The sequence below is a fragment of the Coloeus monedula genome (assembly GCF_965178545.1).
Source record: "Coloeus monedula genome assembly, chromosome: 6".
Taxonomy (NCBI): Eukaryota; Metazoa; Chordata; class Aves; order Passeriformes; family Corvidae; genus Coloeus; species Coloeus monedula.
The window spans coordinates 14,672,690-14,694,681 of NC_138786.1; the positions used below are offsets into that span (position 1 = coordinate 14,672,690).

The following is a 21,992-nucleotide window of genomic DNA, read 5'->3' on the forward strand; positions in this document are numbered from 1 at the left end:
TTGAATGTTAGGTAGAGAAAACTTCTATCAGTCTTTTAAGATCAAAATGTTACTCAAAAGACTGCTTGAAGGCCAAGCCTTAAGTATATTTTAAAAGATGTTTTAGGGTTTGTATTTATTTCAAATAAGGAACAGGTTGTTATATGTAAATATTGATTAGCTGGGAGCTTATCATGCCAATAAAGACTACCAAATTGTGCCACTAAAGCACAACTGAACAGCTTATTCTTTTTAATAATTATCCAGTTCAATACTGCCTTCTGTCTCATCCACAAGGAATGACGTTTTAAGCCACTCCACATGCACTTCAGCAGGAGGAATTTTAACTTGGCTATGGATTCTTCCAAAACACACACATGACCAGTGTTATTCTCCCTGTATTTTAGTTAGTTCCAAGTTTCAGCTCCTGCCTGTCATTGATTCTATTTTCAACTGTAACTGGAATATTTGGCTACTATCTTTAATTATCTAGGTCTGGATTTAATTTATGTGGACTGCAAGTGGATTAGACTACTAAGCATCTTTACAGCTGCTATATACAGGCCACTCAGCAAGCTCTGGCATAACACACACCATTGTAGTGGTCTGCATAAACAGAAAATACAGTTTTCTCCCCAAACTAACTCCTATGAGAATACCATGCAGCATGAAGACAAGATAAATTTGCAAATCAAATCAAAAGCTGTGTTTTCAAATACTGTGAAATGTGATATTTAGATAGGAGACTGAAATGCAACACTTAAACAGAAGGTTGAAATAAGCATCCTTTATGAAAGGAATCCAAGCTTTGGAGGAGACTGAAAGCAGCTGCAGGCCATCTTTGCAATGCAGGAAATCCTAAACTGTGACACCCTCAAGCTGTTGGAATCATCACCAGACAAAAAAGAAAGCAGAACAAGTGAAGTAAAAATCCAGAACCAGAGGATGCAAAGCACATGAAACAACCACAAGCAACACACAGCAGTGACTGTCCAGGAAAGATCTGCTGCCTTTCTTCAGCTTTGCTTGACAATTTAAGCTTCCAGTAAGACCTAGAACTCAGCAGCACAGATAAATAGGAAACCTAAAGCATAAATGCAGAAGCTGTTTTGCAATGGTGTGATCACTTCTGCAACATGATGTCTAATTTGGGCACCTGTGGTTCGAGTCTACTGGTTAATGTCTCACTGAGTAGCTGCCCAAGTGATAAGCATTTTGGAATGCACTTCGTAATCAAAGTTGGAAGCACAAAGCAACTTGAACCAATCCAGAAACACTCAGCTTAGGAAAGTTACAGCAGGCTTTTCATTCTTAGTGAAAAACATGTAACAGCATCCAGCAGCTGTATTTGAAGGAAAGCCAGTTCAAAATACAAATATGGCACAAGTTTAACACACTTGTTAATCATCCCTTTATTTTAATTGTTTAAAATAAATCCAGTTCTGAATCAAAGGGAATAATTTCAGAATATTCTGGGATATAATCATCCAAATAAATATTCACCTTCCTCCAGCAGTTAAGTTTTTTCACCCAGTTAGATGGAAATCCTACCACACAGGACCACATTTTGTCCTCTATTTAATGAAATGTATTTTTTCTGTGTCAGTACAGTTTTCAATTCTTAACCTTTATCATGGCCTAGTATATTCAATATCAGAGAGGCAATTTCTATAGTTATGGGTGTGGAGGAAGCTTTACACAGAGCAAATCATATTGATAATCTTACCCATGTTTTGGATACTTACCGCCTAAAATCAAAAAGAGGTAGAGAAACCTGACCCAAAATTTCTGGGCCCTTTCTCTGCTTATTTGAGTCAGGGGAACTCCCACTACTTTGATTTAGGATTCCAAACAAAGTCAGACATAAGACTGATTCCAAAGGCAACTGTGAAATCTGGATGGGGAAAATTATTCTATAAAATAAAAGTATTAAAAATAAGTCAATTAGAAAAAAGGCAGCAGTTAGTAAGTTACAGGCTTATCCATATAATCCATGTATGCCTCTTGCTTTCAAAAAATCAATTAACATTGAAGAACAAGTGTTAAATATCCATGCAATCATATTTTACTCCACTTCATCTCCCATACCAACAGTCCGTAAAACCTCCTAAATAACACTTCTGCACTGTAGTCAGATTTGGAGCAACCCTTTTTAATCTGTCTATTAAATCACATTCCTTGCACAGAACTGACCTGTCCAGCAAAACCAGTTTTCCCACTCCACTCACTAGGAAGGACACACACAATTCCATGTTAGCCACCTCCTAATTTTTCAGATTGAAAGAGTCAGCTGACAGTAGTTTCACATCCAAATGAAAGAATCTATTAAGAACTACTGAAAGTTAAATTCAAATGGTACAAAACCTATAAAGAGAGCAGCTGAGGAGCATACACCTCACTAGCTATACAAGCTTCCATTTTTGTTTGCATTGTTTTTACTGCCGAACATGTTCCTTTAGTTTGATTTCTCTGTAAAACATCACAGTTGCACTATAAAGCACCACACTACTGTCAGCAGCTTTTAAGCAACCTAGCAGACCTTTCACTGTAATACACTAGTACTTGCCAGCAAAAGATCTGACAATTAATCCCATGCATCACCAGGAAAAAAAAGGTAGTTGGAGTACTCTCTGAAGGCAGGTGTTCTAGAAACTCTCACTGCTGCTCTGAAATAATTTGTTCACCACAAACTTTCAGGGTATTCCTCAGGGTCTATCTCTGACCTTTAAAAACAGTCAGGAGAGTAGATATGGGGCACCATGGAGCTCACATGATGCTTCAGCTATGACAGGCTGCCTGGTAACTCAAGTGGCTGTGCATAGATAATGAAAAATATTCCCCTTTCAGTTATCAGATACCACTTGCCATCATCTCCCTATCTTTTCTCTGCATGCTGTTCCTTCTTCCTTTCTATCTTCTGTATTTGGAACAAAAACTGACTCAACATTCATGTTAGTAGAAGTGAGTTGCTTTTCCTCTCCATTTACATAAATTGAGCAGTACACATAAGCAAGCTTTATTCTTTAACTCCTCTTAAAGCAGCACAAGCCATTCCCATTGCAAGGAATGTTATGACCTTCCCAACTCCCTGTAATTGTATGCTACAAACACATTAGCACAGGGCACTTGTCCAGCATTTCCATTCCCCCTTTTAAAATGAGTATTGAAATACCATTTGGAAAAATATTTCTGATTTTGATCAGTAGGTCTCACACATTGTTCTTTGGATGCTTCAAATGGAATCAGAAAACCAAGAGCTGCTTGAATGACCATATTCAGCAGCTAGCTGGGTAGGTAGTAGCTAAAATAAAACACTTTATTGAGTTTTAACAGACTAAAGTCACTTACAGTTCATCCCATTTAATCAAGTAGAAGAAGTTCTTGTATGTGCCAACCTTCTTGGACTGAACAGGTTTGAACAGATCTTTTCCATTATGGGTCAGGGAACAAATCAAGTAGTATTTTTCATAACTGGACAAGGAAAAAAAGTTAAACATAAAAAACCCATAAGAACATTAAAAAAACTATAAAAGGAGGAATTTTGCAATAAATAAATCACTTACTTTGACACCCAACCAGAAGAAATTCCATGAGCAGCAAATATTGTGAATTGGAGATGTTCTGTGGCAGTCCAAGCTTCCTTGGTACTCTTAGTCTCTTCTGGAGAAACTGCTGCTGAACTACTACAGGAATTCGTATGGAGTCGCAGAAGGGCCTCAACTGCTCTTGTTAACTGGTTTATACTCACTTTCAGAGGGTTTTCAGGCTGCTGTGAACCTAAATGACAATTTATTTTGAATGCATTTCTTCCTGAATTAGCCACCTAAAAACAGTTTTAAAATAAAAATTGAAGAACTTTACTCACCAGAGAAGCCCTTGCTATTGTCATCACCACATTTTAAGGATACCTACACAATAAAGTCAGAGAAAATTTCAATACTGAATATCCATATTAATTTCCCATGGCTATTAAGTATCTTATACAGAAATTATGAAGTATCTGAATGAACTGGGCCCATATTTAAGTTTATGTAATACATCTTTTCACTCAAAGCTCTTCAAGTGTTAACTGACAGCGTCACAATTTTCATATGATGCAGCAACTATTCACCAAGTTCAAAAGCTCATTTTTTGTCAAGTCAACTGTTTTGACACTCTTTATGAACCTGTAGAAGACACAGTACATTGGAATATTGCTCAGGATAATCTAACTTCTCTGGGTAGAGACAAAACTTGCTCAGGGCTGTTATGGATGAAAGCAGAGGTCATTAGCTTACTACCCAGTAATTTAAATCTGAACAGCTTTAAAAAGCTTTTTTTTTGTTTTGTTTGTGGCATTTGGTAAGGTACCTTTTGCTGGCAGAGTTATAAATTTACTGAATAAAAAAAGATATTAAACAACTGAGAAAATGAACAGTAAGGACTGTTACTTTGTACTATCTTTGTTTGCTTCTTGGTCTGCTAAAATGGAAGTCTCAACATGATGCAACATCACAGCAATGTCTAGTCTCAACAAAGACACTGTTGAAACCAAGAGGTGACAAACAAATCATGGGAATTCACTCCCTTCTAATCAGGAAGGGTCTCATGCCAAATTCAAGTCCTGATAAACTCAAATTTTTAATGAAAGCTAAGTTTGTGGTTTAAAATCAAAACCCAGTGAATTCCCAACACTTCAGAGAGTCTAAGAAGTCTGACACAACTGCTGCAGAAGGATGAAAGCTCTCCTTACACTTTTAGTGTACTGAGCATCTTCAACTTAAAAGTCTGAGTATCAAAAAATTTCACACTCTTACAAAAAATGCTGTCACTTCTTCCAACTGCAAAGAATTACTAAAAAAAAAAAAAAGCAATCAAACAATACCTTACAAAACATTTAGATGCAACAGTCTCCAATATTTACAGCAATTTTGTTTCTGAAAGCAATGCTATATGCCTTTGTACACATTACTGTGTAAGCCAATGTCCATCATAAAATAATTGCAGGGTTTTATTGATACAATCCCACCTTTTTCAAATTCTACTGGAGCAACGTTATTTTTGGGAGCTATTTGTATACTATAATCTAGTTATTTCTCCTATCAGAAAGCAAACATTGAAAAAAAATCTATATGCTGTATTTCACTTTGCTTTCTTAATGTCTGCTGCCCTCCCCTGCAAGAATTTTAGTTCTTGTGACAACTATATTTATTTGTCTTCTGCTCAGTATTACAAATACATCAGTGAACTGATGAAGCCAAAAGCAAATAGAGCATCATGTGAATTGCCACTCCAATAAGGCAGCAGGACAACAGAAATAGCATTGTAAGATTATTTAGCTTTTTTAGTTGCCCAGTTCTCTACTTAATGGCCGTTTTTGACAGCATGACTTGAGATTGTCCTGCTCAAGTGAACCACTCATTATTAGGAAGTTGCATCATCAAATTCTGTACTATTTGAGAGATTCTGGGTTTGTCCTTATGCTCAGGAATGCAGGAGGCATGAACAGTTACGAGTTTCAAGATGCTATTGCTAGTCACAAACACTACTGGGAAAATACATGATGTCAATTCCTCCTCTAAAGTACAACTGCATTAATTTTAGACAGCATGAGCTCCTGTCAGTTCCCCTCAGTCAGATTTAGTGGCATCTGCTGTGACACAAGTTTCTAGTTACAGAACCAGAACACAGTATTTTAAAACTAGTTTTTAAACAGTCACTATTTAGAAAGGGAAAATATTCCCAAAGCAAGTGATTAATGGATTAAGATCAGAGAGATGTCAAAATAAATTGAAGATATCAAGTAAAATAAATAAATAAATAAATAAACCCCAACAAAAATCCCAACATAACCCTGACAGAACTGTTGCTGGTATTTCCAGCTACTAAAGACTCTGAAATAATATTTGTCAGTTAAAAAGCATACCTCAAAATGCAATTTCTAGTGTGAAAGCTTACCTCAGCATTTTTAGTCCTTGGGAGATTAACAGCCCTCCTTAGCTTCTTCACAGAGTCCGTTATTGCAGGAGTCTCTACACAATCCAATGTAGAACAGATTTTCCTGACAGTCCTAATTACATGATCTACTGCTTTATGCTGGTTCTAATGAGGAATGTATGAGAGAACAGATTGATCTGATCACAATTGTGAAACCCAGTATTGCTTTAATGTTTTTTAATGAATTGCCAAGAAAATGTCATTATGAGATGCATATCTCCATTACATTAAACTGTGGTGTAATGATTTGATTAAAGAAAAACCTCAATATTGAGAACTTCCTTGTGAATGCCAAAAACACAGTAGTACAGATCCTAGAATGGGGCACCAGGAAACATTAGGAGGTTCCCAACCATTTTTCTACTGAAGTGTTGGCAAACAATTATTTTCTAATGAGATACTAAGCTCAAATTCCCTCATGGCCTAAAAAGAAAGTGCAATTCAAAGAAGAAAATTCAATTAGTGTGAGGAAGCAATGCTAAAGAAGCAGTGCTTCAATTTCAGCCCTCAGAGATACAGGTTTAAATTACACTTGCACTACTTACACCACAGTACTGCTTCCATGATGGAACTAACTTTTTTACTTCACTTTAATATACTTTTGTAGGCTACTTAAGACAAAGTTGAGCTGCTCCTAATACTCTCTTCCTTCTACTCTTCCAATAAACAAAAAGCCACTTGAGTTAAATCTGAATTATCCTAGGTTCCTTGGGGTTTGTTTTTTAATGTAAGGGAGGTCTTCACCCCATTTGAAAGAATACATGTATTTGCTTCAAAATAATGGTTTACTTTTTAAAGGCTTAATGCATAGGTTTCTTTCACAATAATGTATGAGCACTTACAACTAAATAAGAGGAATAATTATTGCAATATTCTCTCACTAAGATGTAAATTGATTCCCAACCACCACTATCCCAGACCTATTCTCATGGCCTTCCTACAAATATACAGTAAAGAAGCCATTTGAATCAGAAAGTTTTTAAATTGAGAGCTACCTGGCAACAATTAACTGTTCTGGTAAGAAAATAACCACAGAAGTCAGACGACACTGTAAATATTTAAGCCATACTTCCAAAGCTAACAGTTTGAAGGTAACTGCTTCTTTGTGACACAGAAAGCAAAATTGCCACTGCTATTTTCCTCACAGGCTCTCATATCTCAATAAAAAGACAATTGATAACTTTGGAAGTATACAACAATGTGAAATCAAAGCCTACATACAAATTATTTATGGATTACCCTTCTTCACTTGGGCTAGCAAGCTTCAGCTACTGAATATGTAAAGGAATTCACTTCATGAAGTAAAAAATTTCAAATGCAGAACTGCTGCTATTTGGACCTAATCATCACCACCTACAAACTACATCTCCCAACCTCAAAAAGATTACAAAGAGTGGAACACAAGTCTGAATTGAGATGTTTAGCATTCCTCATCTCAGCCTGTGAAATCACAGCTGAACAAAGAAACTGAAGCAGCTGCAAGAGCAAAGCAACAAAACCAGCACCGTGTCAGGAGCAGTAACAGCTCACTCTTCTACAAAAAGATTGTGTTCAAAGCTACCCTTGAGAACAGGGTGAATTACCATCAAGGGAATTAAATAATATTAAGGAAGTGTGGAAATAGCAGACCAGCTTGCTCAGACCTGCATTCCTGGAGAGGCAAACAAACATAGTGGAAATGAAAAGTATTGCAATTAAGTAGTTCGAGACCGTTCTTACAGAAACTGGTTAAGAAACACAGTTATCTAATGTTTAAGCATTTAAGACTCCAAGTTACATTACTATCAGGAGTTAAAAGCAGCCTCTCCTTTGAGAAATGAGCAAAGCAAGTTGTATCCATAAGCTTTTGCACATGGGAAGTCACTCCAAACTACTCAACATGCAAGCTGCTTTAAGCTACCTGTCATATACTGAAATAGACAATTTTTTGGACAGGGTGTTTTAAATTAATTGAATAATGCAGAATAAGACATTACTATGCTTTGTGCAGAACTTACTTATATGTTCCAAACATGCTTCAGTTCTAACTCCCATTGTACATAACTATTCCTGCTCACTATTATGTAGATTTTTATCTGTTAGTAAATACATCTTTCTTGGCTGTCAACAACAGCCATAGTCAGGATTCAGACCTCTTCCCTATTCTCCTGAATTAACCTCTCCCAGCATGTTTGAGGAAAAGGTTATTTCACACCCAAGGACTTGGAAGATACATTTCTAGTTGTGATGATCAGATAACAACTCGTTTGCAAGAAAAGACTAGAAGAAAAGAAGAACAGAAATCTAAATACCCATGATTATAATTTCACATTTGACAGCTTGTTCAGATCTCAGTTTCCCTGAGATAACCTGCAAGTCTTTCTCCCAGCCACCTTATCAGTGAACTTCGTCATGCTACTTTTGGTTCAGCAATAATCTACAATGACCTTACCTCATTCTTGAGGGCTATGTTAACTTGCTTGTGATACACCTCAAGAAGCTCTTCAATGGAAGACCTGCAAGAAATAATAGTTATTGAACACAAGTACAGGAACAGAACAGAACACAACCTTGGTCAGCAGAGATCAGCACTTGATTACTAAAATAACCACAAAACATTACCTTATGATAGGTTCTCTGAAAGGTTTTTCTACTTTGTAGAGGTGTTTGGTTAGATGTACAGGTGTCCTGTCATCGTCTTCCTGCAATAAAATATTCGGTACTAAGTCCAGTTCTCACCTTTCTATAATAGGTATACTGTTACAGAAGATTAATTACTAATACCTGGGGAGTTGAAGGGGAAAGATGTAAGGTGATCTCTTCAAAGGGGAAAAGAAAACTACTTAACAGCCTGTGAAATGTGTACACATGGGGAAAGAGGGAAGAAACAGCCATCAAGTGCCTAACTATGCAGATACCAAATACTCCTCCCTTCTTCTTTGATGGTCCAATACATATATAATTAAACACAAAAACTCTTCTCAACTTTTATTTAACTCTGAAATTTGTTGCTTCTCTTTCAAGCCTCAAGTTTAGTCCAAATGCTTGCATACTTTCTCCAGGTACAATACTTGGTTCTAGTAAGAGGCACTACCCATATTTATACAATTTGCTTTGTGAAAATTCAGTTATGTATTTCACTTGCCCTTAAGGAGAAGAGGATACCATTTCCAACACCAGGCAGACATGCTAATTTGTCAATAACACAGGAAGGTAGCCCTTGGAGCCAGCACTCTCTTGCAGACCAGGAGGTACTCACTGTTCGTGCCAGGTCGCTGCATATCCCGCTGTGGGTCAGGAGCTGCAGTTTGATGTCTGTGTCCCACTTCCGGCAGTTCTGGATATACTCGTGACTTCCTATGCAGTGCTTGCTGTGAAACAAAAGCAAGCTCCAGTCACAACAAAAATACGCAGTGCTTTTCCAAAAACTCACACAGAATATGCAAGGCAACCTGTTGCCTCAAAATAAGGAAACGGTGAATCAACCTCCACACCCATCCTTGATCTGACTTTCACTTCTGCACAAGTTTTTATACACTATTACAGATACTGTACTTGTGCTAATGCTCTTAACTGCAGTGGTTAACACTGAAACCAAATATTCTAACCCAGAAAACTAATGGGGCTTTGTAAACCATTAGTTTTGGAAAAAAATTCCAACCAAGAAACAAACCCAAAATCAAACCAAGAAACAAACAAAATCCTGCAAACCACAACCCGCCCAGTTTATTAGAATACATTAGATTTTTGGGTTTGTTTCTGAGATTTGAAGAGTGGTCAAAACCTACAATATCCATCCACAGAAATGTTCTACAAACCTGCACCTGCATTAGAACAGAGCCTTAGGAAGTTGATGAGAAGCTACTTTGCTATATCCCAGAACAAGTCCAAAAACTTCTGATCTTTGTGCAAAGAGTGACTCCCTTATATTTTTAAGGTTTCTTTCACACATTTAATCACTAGAGATACACTTTCCAGTAACTGTTTCAGGAAAAAGCATGAAATTAAGTATTAATGAAAAAGAGCTTTCTTACTTCTGTAAAACTTCTTCTTGGCCACAGACTTTCAGGATATAGCTGCCAATGTCCACTTCATTCAAGTCATCATGCACCCAGCAAAGTGCCTGCATTATTATAAGCTCAACAGGGGAACTCACTGTTTAAAGAAATTACATCTAAAAGTTAAATATAAATCTATAGCAAGTGATATTAACTATTGCTCACTCACAAATTGTAGTTATTTAATCAAACTGATTTTTGTACTTGTAAAGAAGATTTTTACACTTCTATTATCTCCTAAATTTCATAGTTTGAGATCTTCACTTTTCTCTCACAAAGAAAGGTATCATAAACTTGCCTGCCATTATAAAAAGCCAAAAAAAAATCTTTTTCAATGAGGATACAGTGTAGTCACTTAGCCAGAAATACAAACACAGTCTGCAGGACTGAGGATAGCCTTTTCTTTTTTTTTTTTTTTTAAATTATAAATTAAACTTGCCCTATTTAGCAAGGACTTCAAATAGTTAAGTGATCCCAGAGGCACTTAAAGTTTAAAAAACACTATCTGAAGAGTTGGATATGGAACTCCTCTATTTGTTCTGCTTTTGAGGAACTGAGTATCAGCTGCAGCTGAGGCAAATCCTACTGAAAGTCCTTTTTCCTTTCCATTTGTCATGGGAAGCTTCCACTTAGTACAGAGCAGATCTCAGTAAGCACCACCAAGCTTTTGCCAAATGCAGCTCTCAGCTACCAGCACTTTTTTATCAGGCTCCAAAAGCTTTTTGGAAAATAGTCTCTCTTCCATCCAGCAACTACAGAGCAACAAAATAATCCCAGTCAAACTCAAAATCCATTCCCCCACAGCCACCAGCTGTCGCTGACTAAAAATACAGACCTGTTTGAATTACACAAATGTTTAAATACAAAATGCTCTCTAGCCCTCCCGACATAGTTTCTGATGATCTCCTTTAAATAATTTGTGAACAATATCACTAAGTGCCTCAAAATTCTGTAAAAAACCACTGTATAAGAGCAATTTTGTATTTCATCAGTACCTTCAGAGTTTTTTTCCCCTCTCCAAGGACTTTCCTAATTTTCTCAAAATTTTTTTTAAATAAAGAAATATTACTGCTATGATAGACACAGAGGTAATGCCACAACAATATTTTCCACAAGATAACACATGTGCTTCACCTCATTAACAAATGATTAATTATTACAAGCACAGAGGTATCTGAGCACATATGAAGAATGATTGTGTGAGATTCAAGAACAAGGAATGACAGGAAGTATGAATTCAGAAACACTTTAACCCATTAAGACTGTTTATTATTGGGTGAAATTGCTGTGTTACCTTCAGCAGAGAATATATATGGTATTTGATAAAGGAAAAAGATGCAGTGATAGTTCATGCAGTGACAGGTTCTGTGCTGTAGTCACAGGCTGCATTGCCAAAGGTCTGCCAGCCCTGCAAAGCCCAGTGAAGACTGCAAAGATGATGCTACCACCTTTTCCCTGCCCTACATCTTACTCAAAGACATTAATTTCTTGCTGACACACAATGTTTGCTCAGACAGAGCAAACTTCCATGCAAAGTCTAATAAAGGAATGCAAAATGAATCCAAATAAGCTCTAAAGTTCATCTATTTCCCTCCTGAGTCCTTTCTACAAACTGAGTTGTCAGAGCACTGAGAGGCTGCAGCTCCTTCTGAGCAAGACTGAAAGCCACACTGAAGTAGAGCAACTCCAGCATTAGGAAGCTGAGGTATGCAACACTTTGACCAAGAACAGAAGGAATTAAAGGTAGAAAATAACTTTTAAAAACCCCATTACTAGTCACATGCCCATCTTTCACCAGCTGTGGAAGACAAGTAGTTTAACTTGCTGATTAGTTTCAGCATCAGAAAAAAGGGAGTAGAAAATGCAAAGAAGAAGATATGTGGGGTTAGAATGCAAAACACATTCCAAGCTAGCCACAAAAAATACTAGAAATAAAGGGCTGAAGCCCTAACATTTCAGTTACCCTACCAAAGCCTTTTGTAGGAAAGGATTAAGCTTGCAATATTAGAAAACTGTAATCTTAAGGATTAAGAGCAGAAACCCTTCCCAGGCTATACTTAAAATCCACCTCATTTCTTAACAAAAGATTATGAAGTCACCACAGAATAAATGTAAGGACCAGCAAATTAATATAGAATGAAAACACTGATGCACTGAGAGCTTGTTTTTCCAATAGAGCAGCAAGTTTATGCGAGTAATGAAACAACTCCAGATCTTTTGAGTACAACCAGCTCTAAAGCATCTACACTAATATAAGTTGAGATCCAAATAATTACCCTCACAAGTGATAAGGAATTCCAGAAGTACAGAGGCAAAAAAGTTTATTACCAGTTATTTCATCACCCAGAACTGCCAAAAGTTGACAGCATGCAGTTTCAATACAACCACTGTGCAGTCAAGATTGCGCAGAGGACATGAATTTATGTAGCACAACAAGGCAAACCTCAAAGGTCCACCCCAGACCAATATTCCTGGTTACCCACAAAACTGGGACAGCCAGTTGTGGCACATCCAACAGTGTTATTTTAGTGTTTGTGTTCATAAGCATGTATTGAATGCAAATAATAGATACTTTTAATGTTTATCCCTCTTTTCCGGCAGCAGTTTGTCTAAACTTTTAGATAGCTTACAAAAATTTATTTTAAAATATGTTAGTGTGTTGAAATGAAAAATTAAATTAAACATTAAAAATCTCAGTCCTGGTGTCATTGTCGCCTCAATAACTATAAAGTAAAAGCTCTTAAACAACTGTTTTATTCTATCCAGCTATGGACAGAACAGTGCTTCTGGTTTGCTGTGCTTTCCTTTTTTACAGTCAGTATTTCACTTTGTCAACTTCTAAGTATTTTCTGGAGGCACTGACCCAGAACTCGGCCTTTCCTCAGTTACCTTTTCCACATTTCCCACAAACAACCCATGCCCCTGAGACCCAGGGATTACAAAAACTGAAAGGCCTTGGCCTAGGCTGAGCGTATAGTCTTTAACAAGCAAACTCCAATTTAAGAAGCAGGAACATACCATCGCATGTAAAAGTTACTGGTTGCTGGAATTCTTCGATTTCTATTGAAACCTTGATACTGGCACTCTCCCCACTTATATTTCTTTGCAGCATGATTGGACTCAGCACAAAGCCTGGGTTTGTTTGCTGATCAGTATAAGGAAACTTGGTCCTCAATCTGGAATCAGAGAAGGTTTATGAAACATTGCAATGGAGAAGTCTAAGACTAAAGCAAAATAACATGGTAATAACCACAAGGCAGAACAGTAAAGACTACCTTTGGCTCTCTACCTCAATTGCATGTGCAAAGCACCATTTAATTTTTCTACTCTCAACAGAACATTGCCCACAATCATTATACAAGTAGTAGTTAGACAGGAAAAAAATCCTAGCATATAATTAGGGAGGTTTTCTACATAGCTTAAAATATTTAATAGGTCAATTCTTACAGGACATAGCCAGCTTCTGCAGAAACTAAGCTCTAAAACAGTTTTTAAAACGGTAATCCACAGTATTTTCTAAAAATTAAGTTAAAAAAAAAAAAACCAAAACTCTTCACATGTTTCAACTTTTAGAAGTCTAATCTGAACTTAGATATGATGCAGAAGGTAGCTATTCTAAGCTGTGGAAGGTGAGGAAGAGGCCTCAATGGAGGTAAAGGTTTTTATTTAGGACACAAACAGTAGAAAACATTTACCTACTTGGAAAGCTGCTTTTTATTTTCTGCTATCTAACACAGATAAAATAATTTAACCTTAAACTTTTGCCAATGTTAAAGTAATATTATAGGAGATTAAGAACAGAACTGCTCTAAAAGGATTACTTATTTCATCATCTTTATTCTGGACAATCGCAAGAATGGAAAAACCCCCGAATCCTTCAGCAAGAGTTGTCCAGTCTTAAGTCCATCACTATTTAAAAAACTGGGTCTTGAAACGAAGGACAACAATCAGATATAACCAGAAAGTGTTGCAACAAGCCTATTCTATGTGAGCTTTGTCTTAGTGTTTTTCAATAGTAAGTTTCACATATATATGAATTTTCGTTGTTTTTGTGGAGTTTCCTTTTCATTTCATAAACATTCCTGCTTAAAAAAAAAATAGATGCTATCCTTAAGATTCAAAGATCTCTATTTCCTCCACTATGTCTTGGATTTTGATGTTAAAAGGAAAAAAGGCAAGAGCAGTTTGTCTTCTCTAAGAAGAAAACATTCTCTCATTAAATTGTGGCAGTAAGGAAAAAAAACCACATGACCTTTAAGGAGCTTCACTATCTGATCAAGGCAGGGATACATTTAAAGGTTTTACATTACAGAAGTCCAGTAGTGGAAGCAACAAAAATAAAAGCATTAAAAGGTTGGAAAGTCACTGAGTGACAGGATTTTGTGAGGTGCCTCAGGTAACAAGAAAAAAAAAAGACATCAAATTCTTTCAAAAGAAATTGTAATAAAAAGCCAAGGAGATACAGAAAAATACTTTGAGGATAAAAAGGTATTAGAGAAACAAGGAAAAGTGAAAGTCACAGGACCAAAATAAGAAAGAGGAAATATGGTAATACAATAATATTAGTACTGAAGATCTTAACAATTCTGTTGCATTCTTGAAAAAAAATAAACAAACCAGGACAAAACCAGGAAAAACTGAGATAAGAAAAGGAAGAAGGATACATACTGAAATCTGTCCCATCAAGCAAAAAAAAAAATGTAGGGCTGTTCCTGTCAAGCTAACTGAAAATTAATCATTTAGCTTTTTTTTCCCTCCTCTGAAAGTTAATTCATATTCAGTCATTTCTTACTTTGTAACTGCTTCAGAAAAAGCTGACAGTTCTTGATTCTGCCCTTCAATTGCTTGGAGAAGCACGTTTTCTGTCAGCGTGCCAGTGGTCCCATTGTCTTTCTGAAACTCAAAGATAATACGGAATTTAAATAGCTGCAAACGTATTCCTAACGCCAGCAAAGCCACATGTAGGTGACAGATTTTCATGAGTCTGAGATTTACCACTAGTTTTATGTCTACTTTTATATGGAGAAAAACATGTATAACTTGAAAAGTAAAGATTCACTGGAGCAGTGACTCCCTGACAGCAGGAAATTTATTTGCCAGCATCATTACCAGCTAAGATTAAGTTGCAAGCAGTTCCTGAGCTTTCAGCAGTGACCTCTTACATTCAGATTTGGCTAAATTCAGCTGAACCACAGATGGAAGAAAAACGTATTTTTCCTCCAGTTCTGCAACTCAGATTTCAGTGTAGTTCCAGAAAGAACCACTACATATCACTGGTGCCTATGATTATCTCTTCCTACAAAGCAGGAAAATACAAGCTGAACACTGGAAGGAAGTAGCATTCAGAACATGAAACTTAGAACTCAAGGAATCAACTTACTGCTGTTTTAATCCCTTATGCCAAATGCTCCCATCACCTCTCAAAACTGTAAACCACAATCTTTGAAGTATCCAATCCAAGAAACAACTGCTAAAAGAAAGCTGCAGTTTCAAACAGCAAAATCTAATAAACTTAAAAAACCAACAAAACCGAAACAACAAACACAGAGCTACAGCAGGTTTTAAACCTGTATCTGTTTTCTGATCCAACTCACAATACATCCATACAAATGCTGGAGTGAGCAAAAAGCAGAGAGAAGTTGGAATAACCAGTGGAACTCAGTTGTCCATAGTCTAACAGCCACCACTAGCCTGAAGGATTCATGAAGCTCCTGCCAGATACTCCCTGGAATAACTTTTACATGACCAGTTACATTTTTCATCCAAAGATTTTACAATGCTTAAAGAAACCTTTAATCCAACCACAAGTCTAGGAACAAAGCAGACTGCACTACAGTTCTTCTGAAAATCACCACAATTTATTCATATTTGAGGCAGTGATTAACTACTTAACTAGTATGTGGGTTATTTATTATTAGCCAAAGCAGTCAGCTAATTTCATTAGAGCATATCAGACAATATAGTTAAATTAGACTCTCAGAAAAGGGGTCACGTCTGAGAGAGCCACATACTGTCAGGTCTTTTCCTTTTTTCCCTTCAAATCAACTTGTTTAAGCACTACAACATAAACTTGGAAGAGATACAACCTATAATTGCCACTTGAATTGCATTTAAACTTAATTATTTCAGCGAAAATATTGGTTGCATGAACACTGATCAGTCAAAAGGACAAATTCTGTGTAATTGAGGATTAGCTATACCACAGGAGACAATTGGAGCAGGAAGCTATAAAGCCACAAAACTTGAAATGAGCTGCAGGAGTATGCATACCACCTTAAATCAAAAAGGTTCTTCTATTGTAACATCTCAGCAAGTTCTATCACATAAAAATACTGGGCAACCTCACAAGACCTGCTAACCTGTGCAACTGTACCTAGTAAACACACTCTCTAACCAATTGCAGAACAATACCAAGAATCACAAGGAAACAGGGAGGGAACATACCCAGGGAGAGGCAAACGCCCCTGATGAAGGTTAACCAACTGCTGGTTGGCACTCAACACAAAACTCGGTCATTGCAAATCACTGAGCTGCCTCTACAAATGTTAAATTCCATTTAGAAACTCTTCAAGGAATACTACAGATAGGTACACAATGCACTGTGCAACCACAGGATAAAAGCACTAAACAAGGGGCCTACTTCAAATAAAGTCACACACATCACCACTTTATGTGACACTTCTGAATTACTTACAGTAAAATTTATTCAACTGTTAAAGTTTAGGGAACTAACAAGGCAGGTCAACACATGCAAGCTTAGCCAGGGCAAACAATAAATTCTGATCTAATGAGCAAAGAAAAAAAATGATTTGGTTAACTGTGGTTGACCTCAGGGTCACACTTGGCTAAGGAGAGAAACCTCATGTTATTACAAATATGTAACGATGAAAAAGACCTCCTGATGGAAAACTAAGATCATCAAACACCTTATTTTTTAGTTGAACTTCAATATTAATTTTTGATCACTTTGGGGAAAATAATTTCAAGACAACAAGCTCTGAAAAACCAAGAATTCTATTTAAAACCCACTGGACTCAGATGGGTTTCAAGCAACAAGTAGAATGTTAATGTCTTTAACTTCCAGATGGGCCAATCTAGGAGGTGCAAAAGCTATCAGTCAAACAGGAAATAACTTGAAAGAAAGGACTTCAGGCCAATTGAGATAAATAATCCATGTCAGCACAGGCTGCAAAAATAGAAGTGGTCTGTAAATACAATTACTCTGAACAATGACGAACAAACCCAAACCCCAAGAAACTAACAAAAGTCAAGTTAAATAAAATTCCATGAGTATACAAAGTCACAAAACTCAGCAGCTCTCTGGAAAGCAAGAGAAAACAACACATAAAGGAGGACAAAATGATGATTTTTGCCTCTGCTTTCAGAAATGAGTGACAACTACTGAAGTATTTAAATGGGAATATTTAATGTATAGCTACTTCAAATATGAATATACGCATCAAATAGACAAAAACATGAATAGATGGAAATAGATACTTCATTAAAACAAAGCAATCTATTGACTCAGGGATTAAACAGTCAAAAATTTTGATAGAATCACAGTGTATTTTTGATTGACTCAAAATACATGTATTTTTGTTTAAAAGGGCAGAGACTGAGTTTTTCAGGAAGGGTTGGAGGGAATGATCCAGACTTGTTAAGATGCAAGACTTAAGAATATACTTAGAAGTAAACCCAGGGTAGATTGGGTTAAGTACAAGAGAACTGCCAAAAATAGAGGCTACAAAACTCAGCTTCCTTCTATACTAAGTAAAAAATTATTTCAGCTAGGAAAAAAAGTAGAAGTACAGGATAGGCAAAAGAAAGACTACCCAGGTTATGTTGCAAGGATCTCCATTTGAGGGACTCATCTTTAAATCTATTTATTTTCTGCTTTAATAACTCAGCAGAAGCAACACTGATAACTTACAGTCTTGTATCATCAGCTACCTTCGTAATACAGACTAGAACTGGAGTGTGATGCCAAAACAAGACTGGAGGAGCACTGGAAAGTAAATCTCAAATCTTCAATTGGGCATTCACTGCAGACGTCTGCTGTAAACTAAGAACTTGATGAAAAAGGTGGTGACTTAAGCAAATCAGGTCTATTAACTGATGATAGGATTGATGTTGTGATGCCATCACAAATAAAGTAAATGCAATAAAAGAGTACCAAGCAGGATGCCCCTGCCTGTAATGAGGGTTTATTCATGCTGAGGTACACGTGGTACACTGTGGTCTCACACAGAGAGCTAAAATTCTCATAAGTGATCTTCAAACAAAAGAAAGAAAGAAAGAGAAGCTCTCACACAGAATTGCAGTGAAAGCTGACAGAAAGTCACTGTCTCTTGTAACATATTGAGGTAAATATCAAAATGATTCTTTCATCTTAAGTACCTGCTGTTCCATCCTGAAAGAAGAACATTTGCTAAGAGTTAGTTACAAATGTGTTCTGCTGAAAAGCAGATGATTGATGAGGAGGAGCTGGAACAGCCTTTAAATCAGAAGTGACAGGAAGAAAAGACCACATGTGAAGGCAGAGCTTGAACTTTATTTATGAATCAGTCAATACATGACATGCAAATAGCAGGAGACTGGACCTTATGAACAGGAAAGATTCCTTTAAATCCTACATTCTTGGAAAAAACCTGGAACATATAAAGATTCATTCAGAACAGTCAAACATTACTTCCTACAGACACCACCTGAGAAGCACTGATCCAACTTAGCCTAATTATTAGTCAGGTGTTAGATTACAACCAATCAACTACCACTGAAAAACTGACAAACACATCACCAGATGACACAGCAAACTGAGAAGCAAACTGCTGTAGAGCCCAAATTTACATGCCTCTCCAAATCCTAGGAAATAACAGAGCTCATATATCACAGCTCAACAGCAAGTGGGGAAACAAAATAAAGTCAGACTCAAGATCTGCACACATGGCACAAAACTAGAGATAAATGGATTTTTTTGGGTTTCAGGGTGGTTTTTATTCCTTCTCCACTGGCCCTCTATTGAACTTCTGCCAGAATACTGACACATAACGCAGAAAAAACAGGACATCCTTCAAATGAGGGGCCAAAAATTTCACTTCAGAAATCTAGACAATCTTTTAGGCCACATTCTAGTAAATATTACTGTTTCAGTGAAAAACCCTCCTCCAGTTTGGGGATGGGGAGAGAAGAATTAAGGAGTTATTTAGAAAATATCCATGAGTGATACCAGTTGGTTTTTTATGCCAGGTCCCTAGCCTATTAAAAACACCTAGAAAGACAATACCTAAGATTTAAAACAGCTGTAAAACAAAGTCTCCAAAGCAAACAAATTGTTTACTTCCCACTCTCTAGCCAGTTTCTACAAACACAATTTTTTTGGCCATTATCACCCTTGCCAGGTTGCTGGCTTTTCCACTGAAAACTTTTCCAGTTCTCTTTCAGTCTTTGTAATCTACCACAAAAACCCCCAAAACCCAGAAATATTCATATCCCCTTTCTAGTGAGCCGACTAACATTTTAAAACACGTCTTGTATTTATGGTGGAATTATCACAGAAATAATTAAAAATATAAGCAAAGTTAAATAACCTAGAGTCTTTTACTGGATTTGGGAAAAAGTAGGATGCCCTAATGGGGCATGATTAACCAGATGAGACTGAGACAGTATTGATCACCTGCTGCACAGTTTAGTTTTGACACAAACTGCATATACTCCATGTCCAAAGATACGAGAGTCTTAACTAAAGCCCTTGTTGAGAGTTTGGTCTTGAATGTTTCATTAAAGTGATCCTGATCCTAGAGAAGAAATCTCTCAAATATTTTTTTGCCCTGCCTGAGAAAAGAAACATCACACAAAGAGGTTTTGCGTGGTACAGTATTTCTGACCCAGCAGTCATCCCATCACTCAGGCACCCATCACTCAGTATAACCAAAATGTTCTGTCCAGCATTCCTACACAGAAGGAAAGCTTTCTACATACAAAAGAGAATTATAGTCTTGTAAAAGGCAAGATAAAACTTTCAGTGCTTAGCTCACCACCTTTTTATTTCACAGTATCATGCGAACTGCTCATAAAATTGTAATATTTATCAATATGATTTAGACACTTAATTGTGCTGAACATTATTTCTATTTCTTATGGGAGTGTTGAGTTGAAAACCAGCAATTTCTTCAGTAAATGTGGAAGGATTACACAAGGGCAGAGGAATTCTGAGAGATAATTCAGTAATAATGTTCTATTTTCTGAACAGCACTAATACATATGCCATAACATCACATTATTTGGACACTGCTCAAGCCAAGTAATATACATAAAATAAACAACAGACCTCAAAGTGCCTTTAAACACTGTGATTAATCTTTACTGTTACACTGCAATTTAAAGACAGTGATTTCCATACCTGCGATGTTTGGCCCTGTAACTTTGCAAGCTGAGTTGTTCTCATGTTTAAGGACTGACTCCTTGTGACTGTTGCTCCAGAAGATTTCCCATTAACTTTTCTTTCCAGATGACAAGTTAGTAACAGCTTTTCTTCTAACAGAACAGCATCCCATGGATCTTCAGCAGTCATACTTGAAGCCCTCTCTCCATCATCCTCTGCCTTGTTTAAAGTCTCCACAGCATCCACTTTTGGTTTACTCAGAGGATCCAAATCCAACCAGTCGAATTTACTGACATCCCCACAGCTATCCGAGGCTGGCAGGCTGGAGACTGCAGACTTTATGGCAGTCATTTCTAGGTCTGTGCTCGACTTCCCATTTCTCAGGAATTCCGAAGTGCTTGCAATTTTGTCAAATACTTTTGCCATTTCTGGTGTGAGTACTGGAGGGTATAAAGGTAGGCCTCCGTGTGGATGGAAAGGTATGGTAGCTGCCACTGGGTATGAAACGTATTGTGACTGTCTTGGAAGACCAAGATAAATAGGCTCTCTAGAGGGATAGGACGACATACTTGGATGGAATCCATTCTGAAATACACCAGTCTGTTTTGTATAAGAAGCTGAGGTGTAAATAGGAGGTAAAGTGCATGTCACAGGTGCTGGTATCCCAGGTGTCCACTGTCTCCTCTGACTCGTGGACCCAAGATAAAATTGTGAAGACACAGAGGGGCTCAAAATAGGACTTGCTGGTAACGTAGGTACTTTACTAGATTCAAAATTGTCATCCAGCAGCAGTTTCTCTAGTTCAGCATGAGTAAGCTTCTCTATGTCAATGGTACTTAGTTTATCTTCCATGCTCTTGGCATCAGACTCTGGAAACACCATGAGATCATGGTCCTGTTTGTTATGAGTCTGTGCTTTTTGTCTGGGACTGCTTAAAGAATGAAAGGTTTGTTTATTACCAGCTACACCTCTTTCTTTCTGCATCTTGGCTAATGCCTCAGCTTCCATCTGCAGTGCCTCCTCTTTGTCCACATCTTTTGACCTTGGGGCTGACAGAGAAGGTGAGGAGCGCTGTTTGAATCCATTGCTGCTGGATATCTGGGCCATGCCGCAAGAGCAGATGTCCATGTAAAGCAGCAACGCTTCCCTTGCACTGGTTGTCTACTCTTGGCTTCAGAACGGGTTTAGCAGACCTGAAAACGAAATGAAACATTAGAAACACGTGCAACCAATCATATGTGGACAGCTACACAACTACAACAAAGTCACACATCACCAGCTGACAAAGTTGAACGTGTCCTTCAGAAACTCAGGATGTAAAATTTTAAAGAGGCCAATTTTTATGTTTTTGGAGGGGGGAGGGTGCCAGACTTAAAAAGAAGCCACACAAATAAATTCACAGTCTTTGAAGTATGCAAGACCCATTTATTTTTCTTACTCTACCTACTGGTACTAGTAAGCACTTGGTTTCTTTCTGCACCACTAGACCCAAGACACACAAAAGCCACCCTCAGGTATGTAGCGGTTTTCAGACTTGAGCAATTACACAGGTGCAATCTTGGGAGTAGAAGTCATTCTAAAGAGTATACAAATACAGCATCGATAAAGCACATTATCAA

At 37.2% G+C, this 21,992-nt stretch overlaps 1 protein-coding gene across 3 annotated transcripts in view; it reads right to left on the reverse strand.

Moving 5' to 3' along the window:
- The window catches only part of PIK3C2A (phosphatidylinositol-4-phosphate 3-kinase catalytic subunit type 2 alpha), a 50,727-nt gene that overhangs the window by 17,661 nt on the left and 11,074 nt on the right, over positions 1 to 21,992 (reverse strand). For 2 of the 3 annotated variants that reach the window (XR_014226462.1, XM_082282927.1), the window contains exons 2-13: positions 20,392 to 21,566; positions 14,785 to 14,891; positions 13,011 to 13,168; positions 9,969 to 10,089; positions 9,194 to 9,305; positions 8,557 to 8,636; positions 8,387 to 8,450; positions 5,917 to 6,060; positions 3,845 to 3,887; positions 3,543 to 3,756; positions 3,328 to 3,450; positions 1,725 to 1,892 (exon numbers count right to left, since the gene is read on the reverse strand). Coding sequence is in view for 2 of the 3 variants with exons in the window: in XM_082282927.1 (XP_082139053.1) it covers positions 1,725 to 1,892; positions 3,328 to 3,450; positions 3,543 to 3,756; positions 3,845 to 3,887; positions 5,917 to 6,060; positions 8,387 to 8,450; positions 8,557 to 8,636; positions 9,194 to 9,305; positions 9,969 to 10,089; positions 13,011 to 13,168; positions 14,785 to 14,891; positions 20,392 to 21,501 (2,444 nt within the window). In the remaining variant the exon portion in view is untranslated. The remainder of the gene's footprint in view (positions 1 to 1,724; positions 1,893 to 3,327; positions 3,451 to 3,542; positions 3,757 to 3,844; positions 3,888 to 5,916; positions 6,061 to 8,386; positions 8,451 to 8,556; positions 8,637 to 9,193; positions 9,306 to 9,968; positions 10,090 to 13,010; positions 13,169 to 14,784; positions 14,892 to 20,391; positions 21,567 to 21,992) is intronic. The other variant, XM_082282928.1, reaches the window with a different exon arrangement.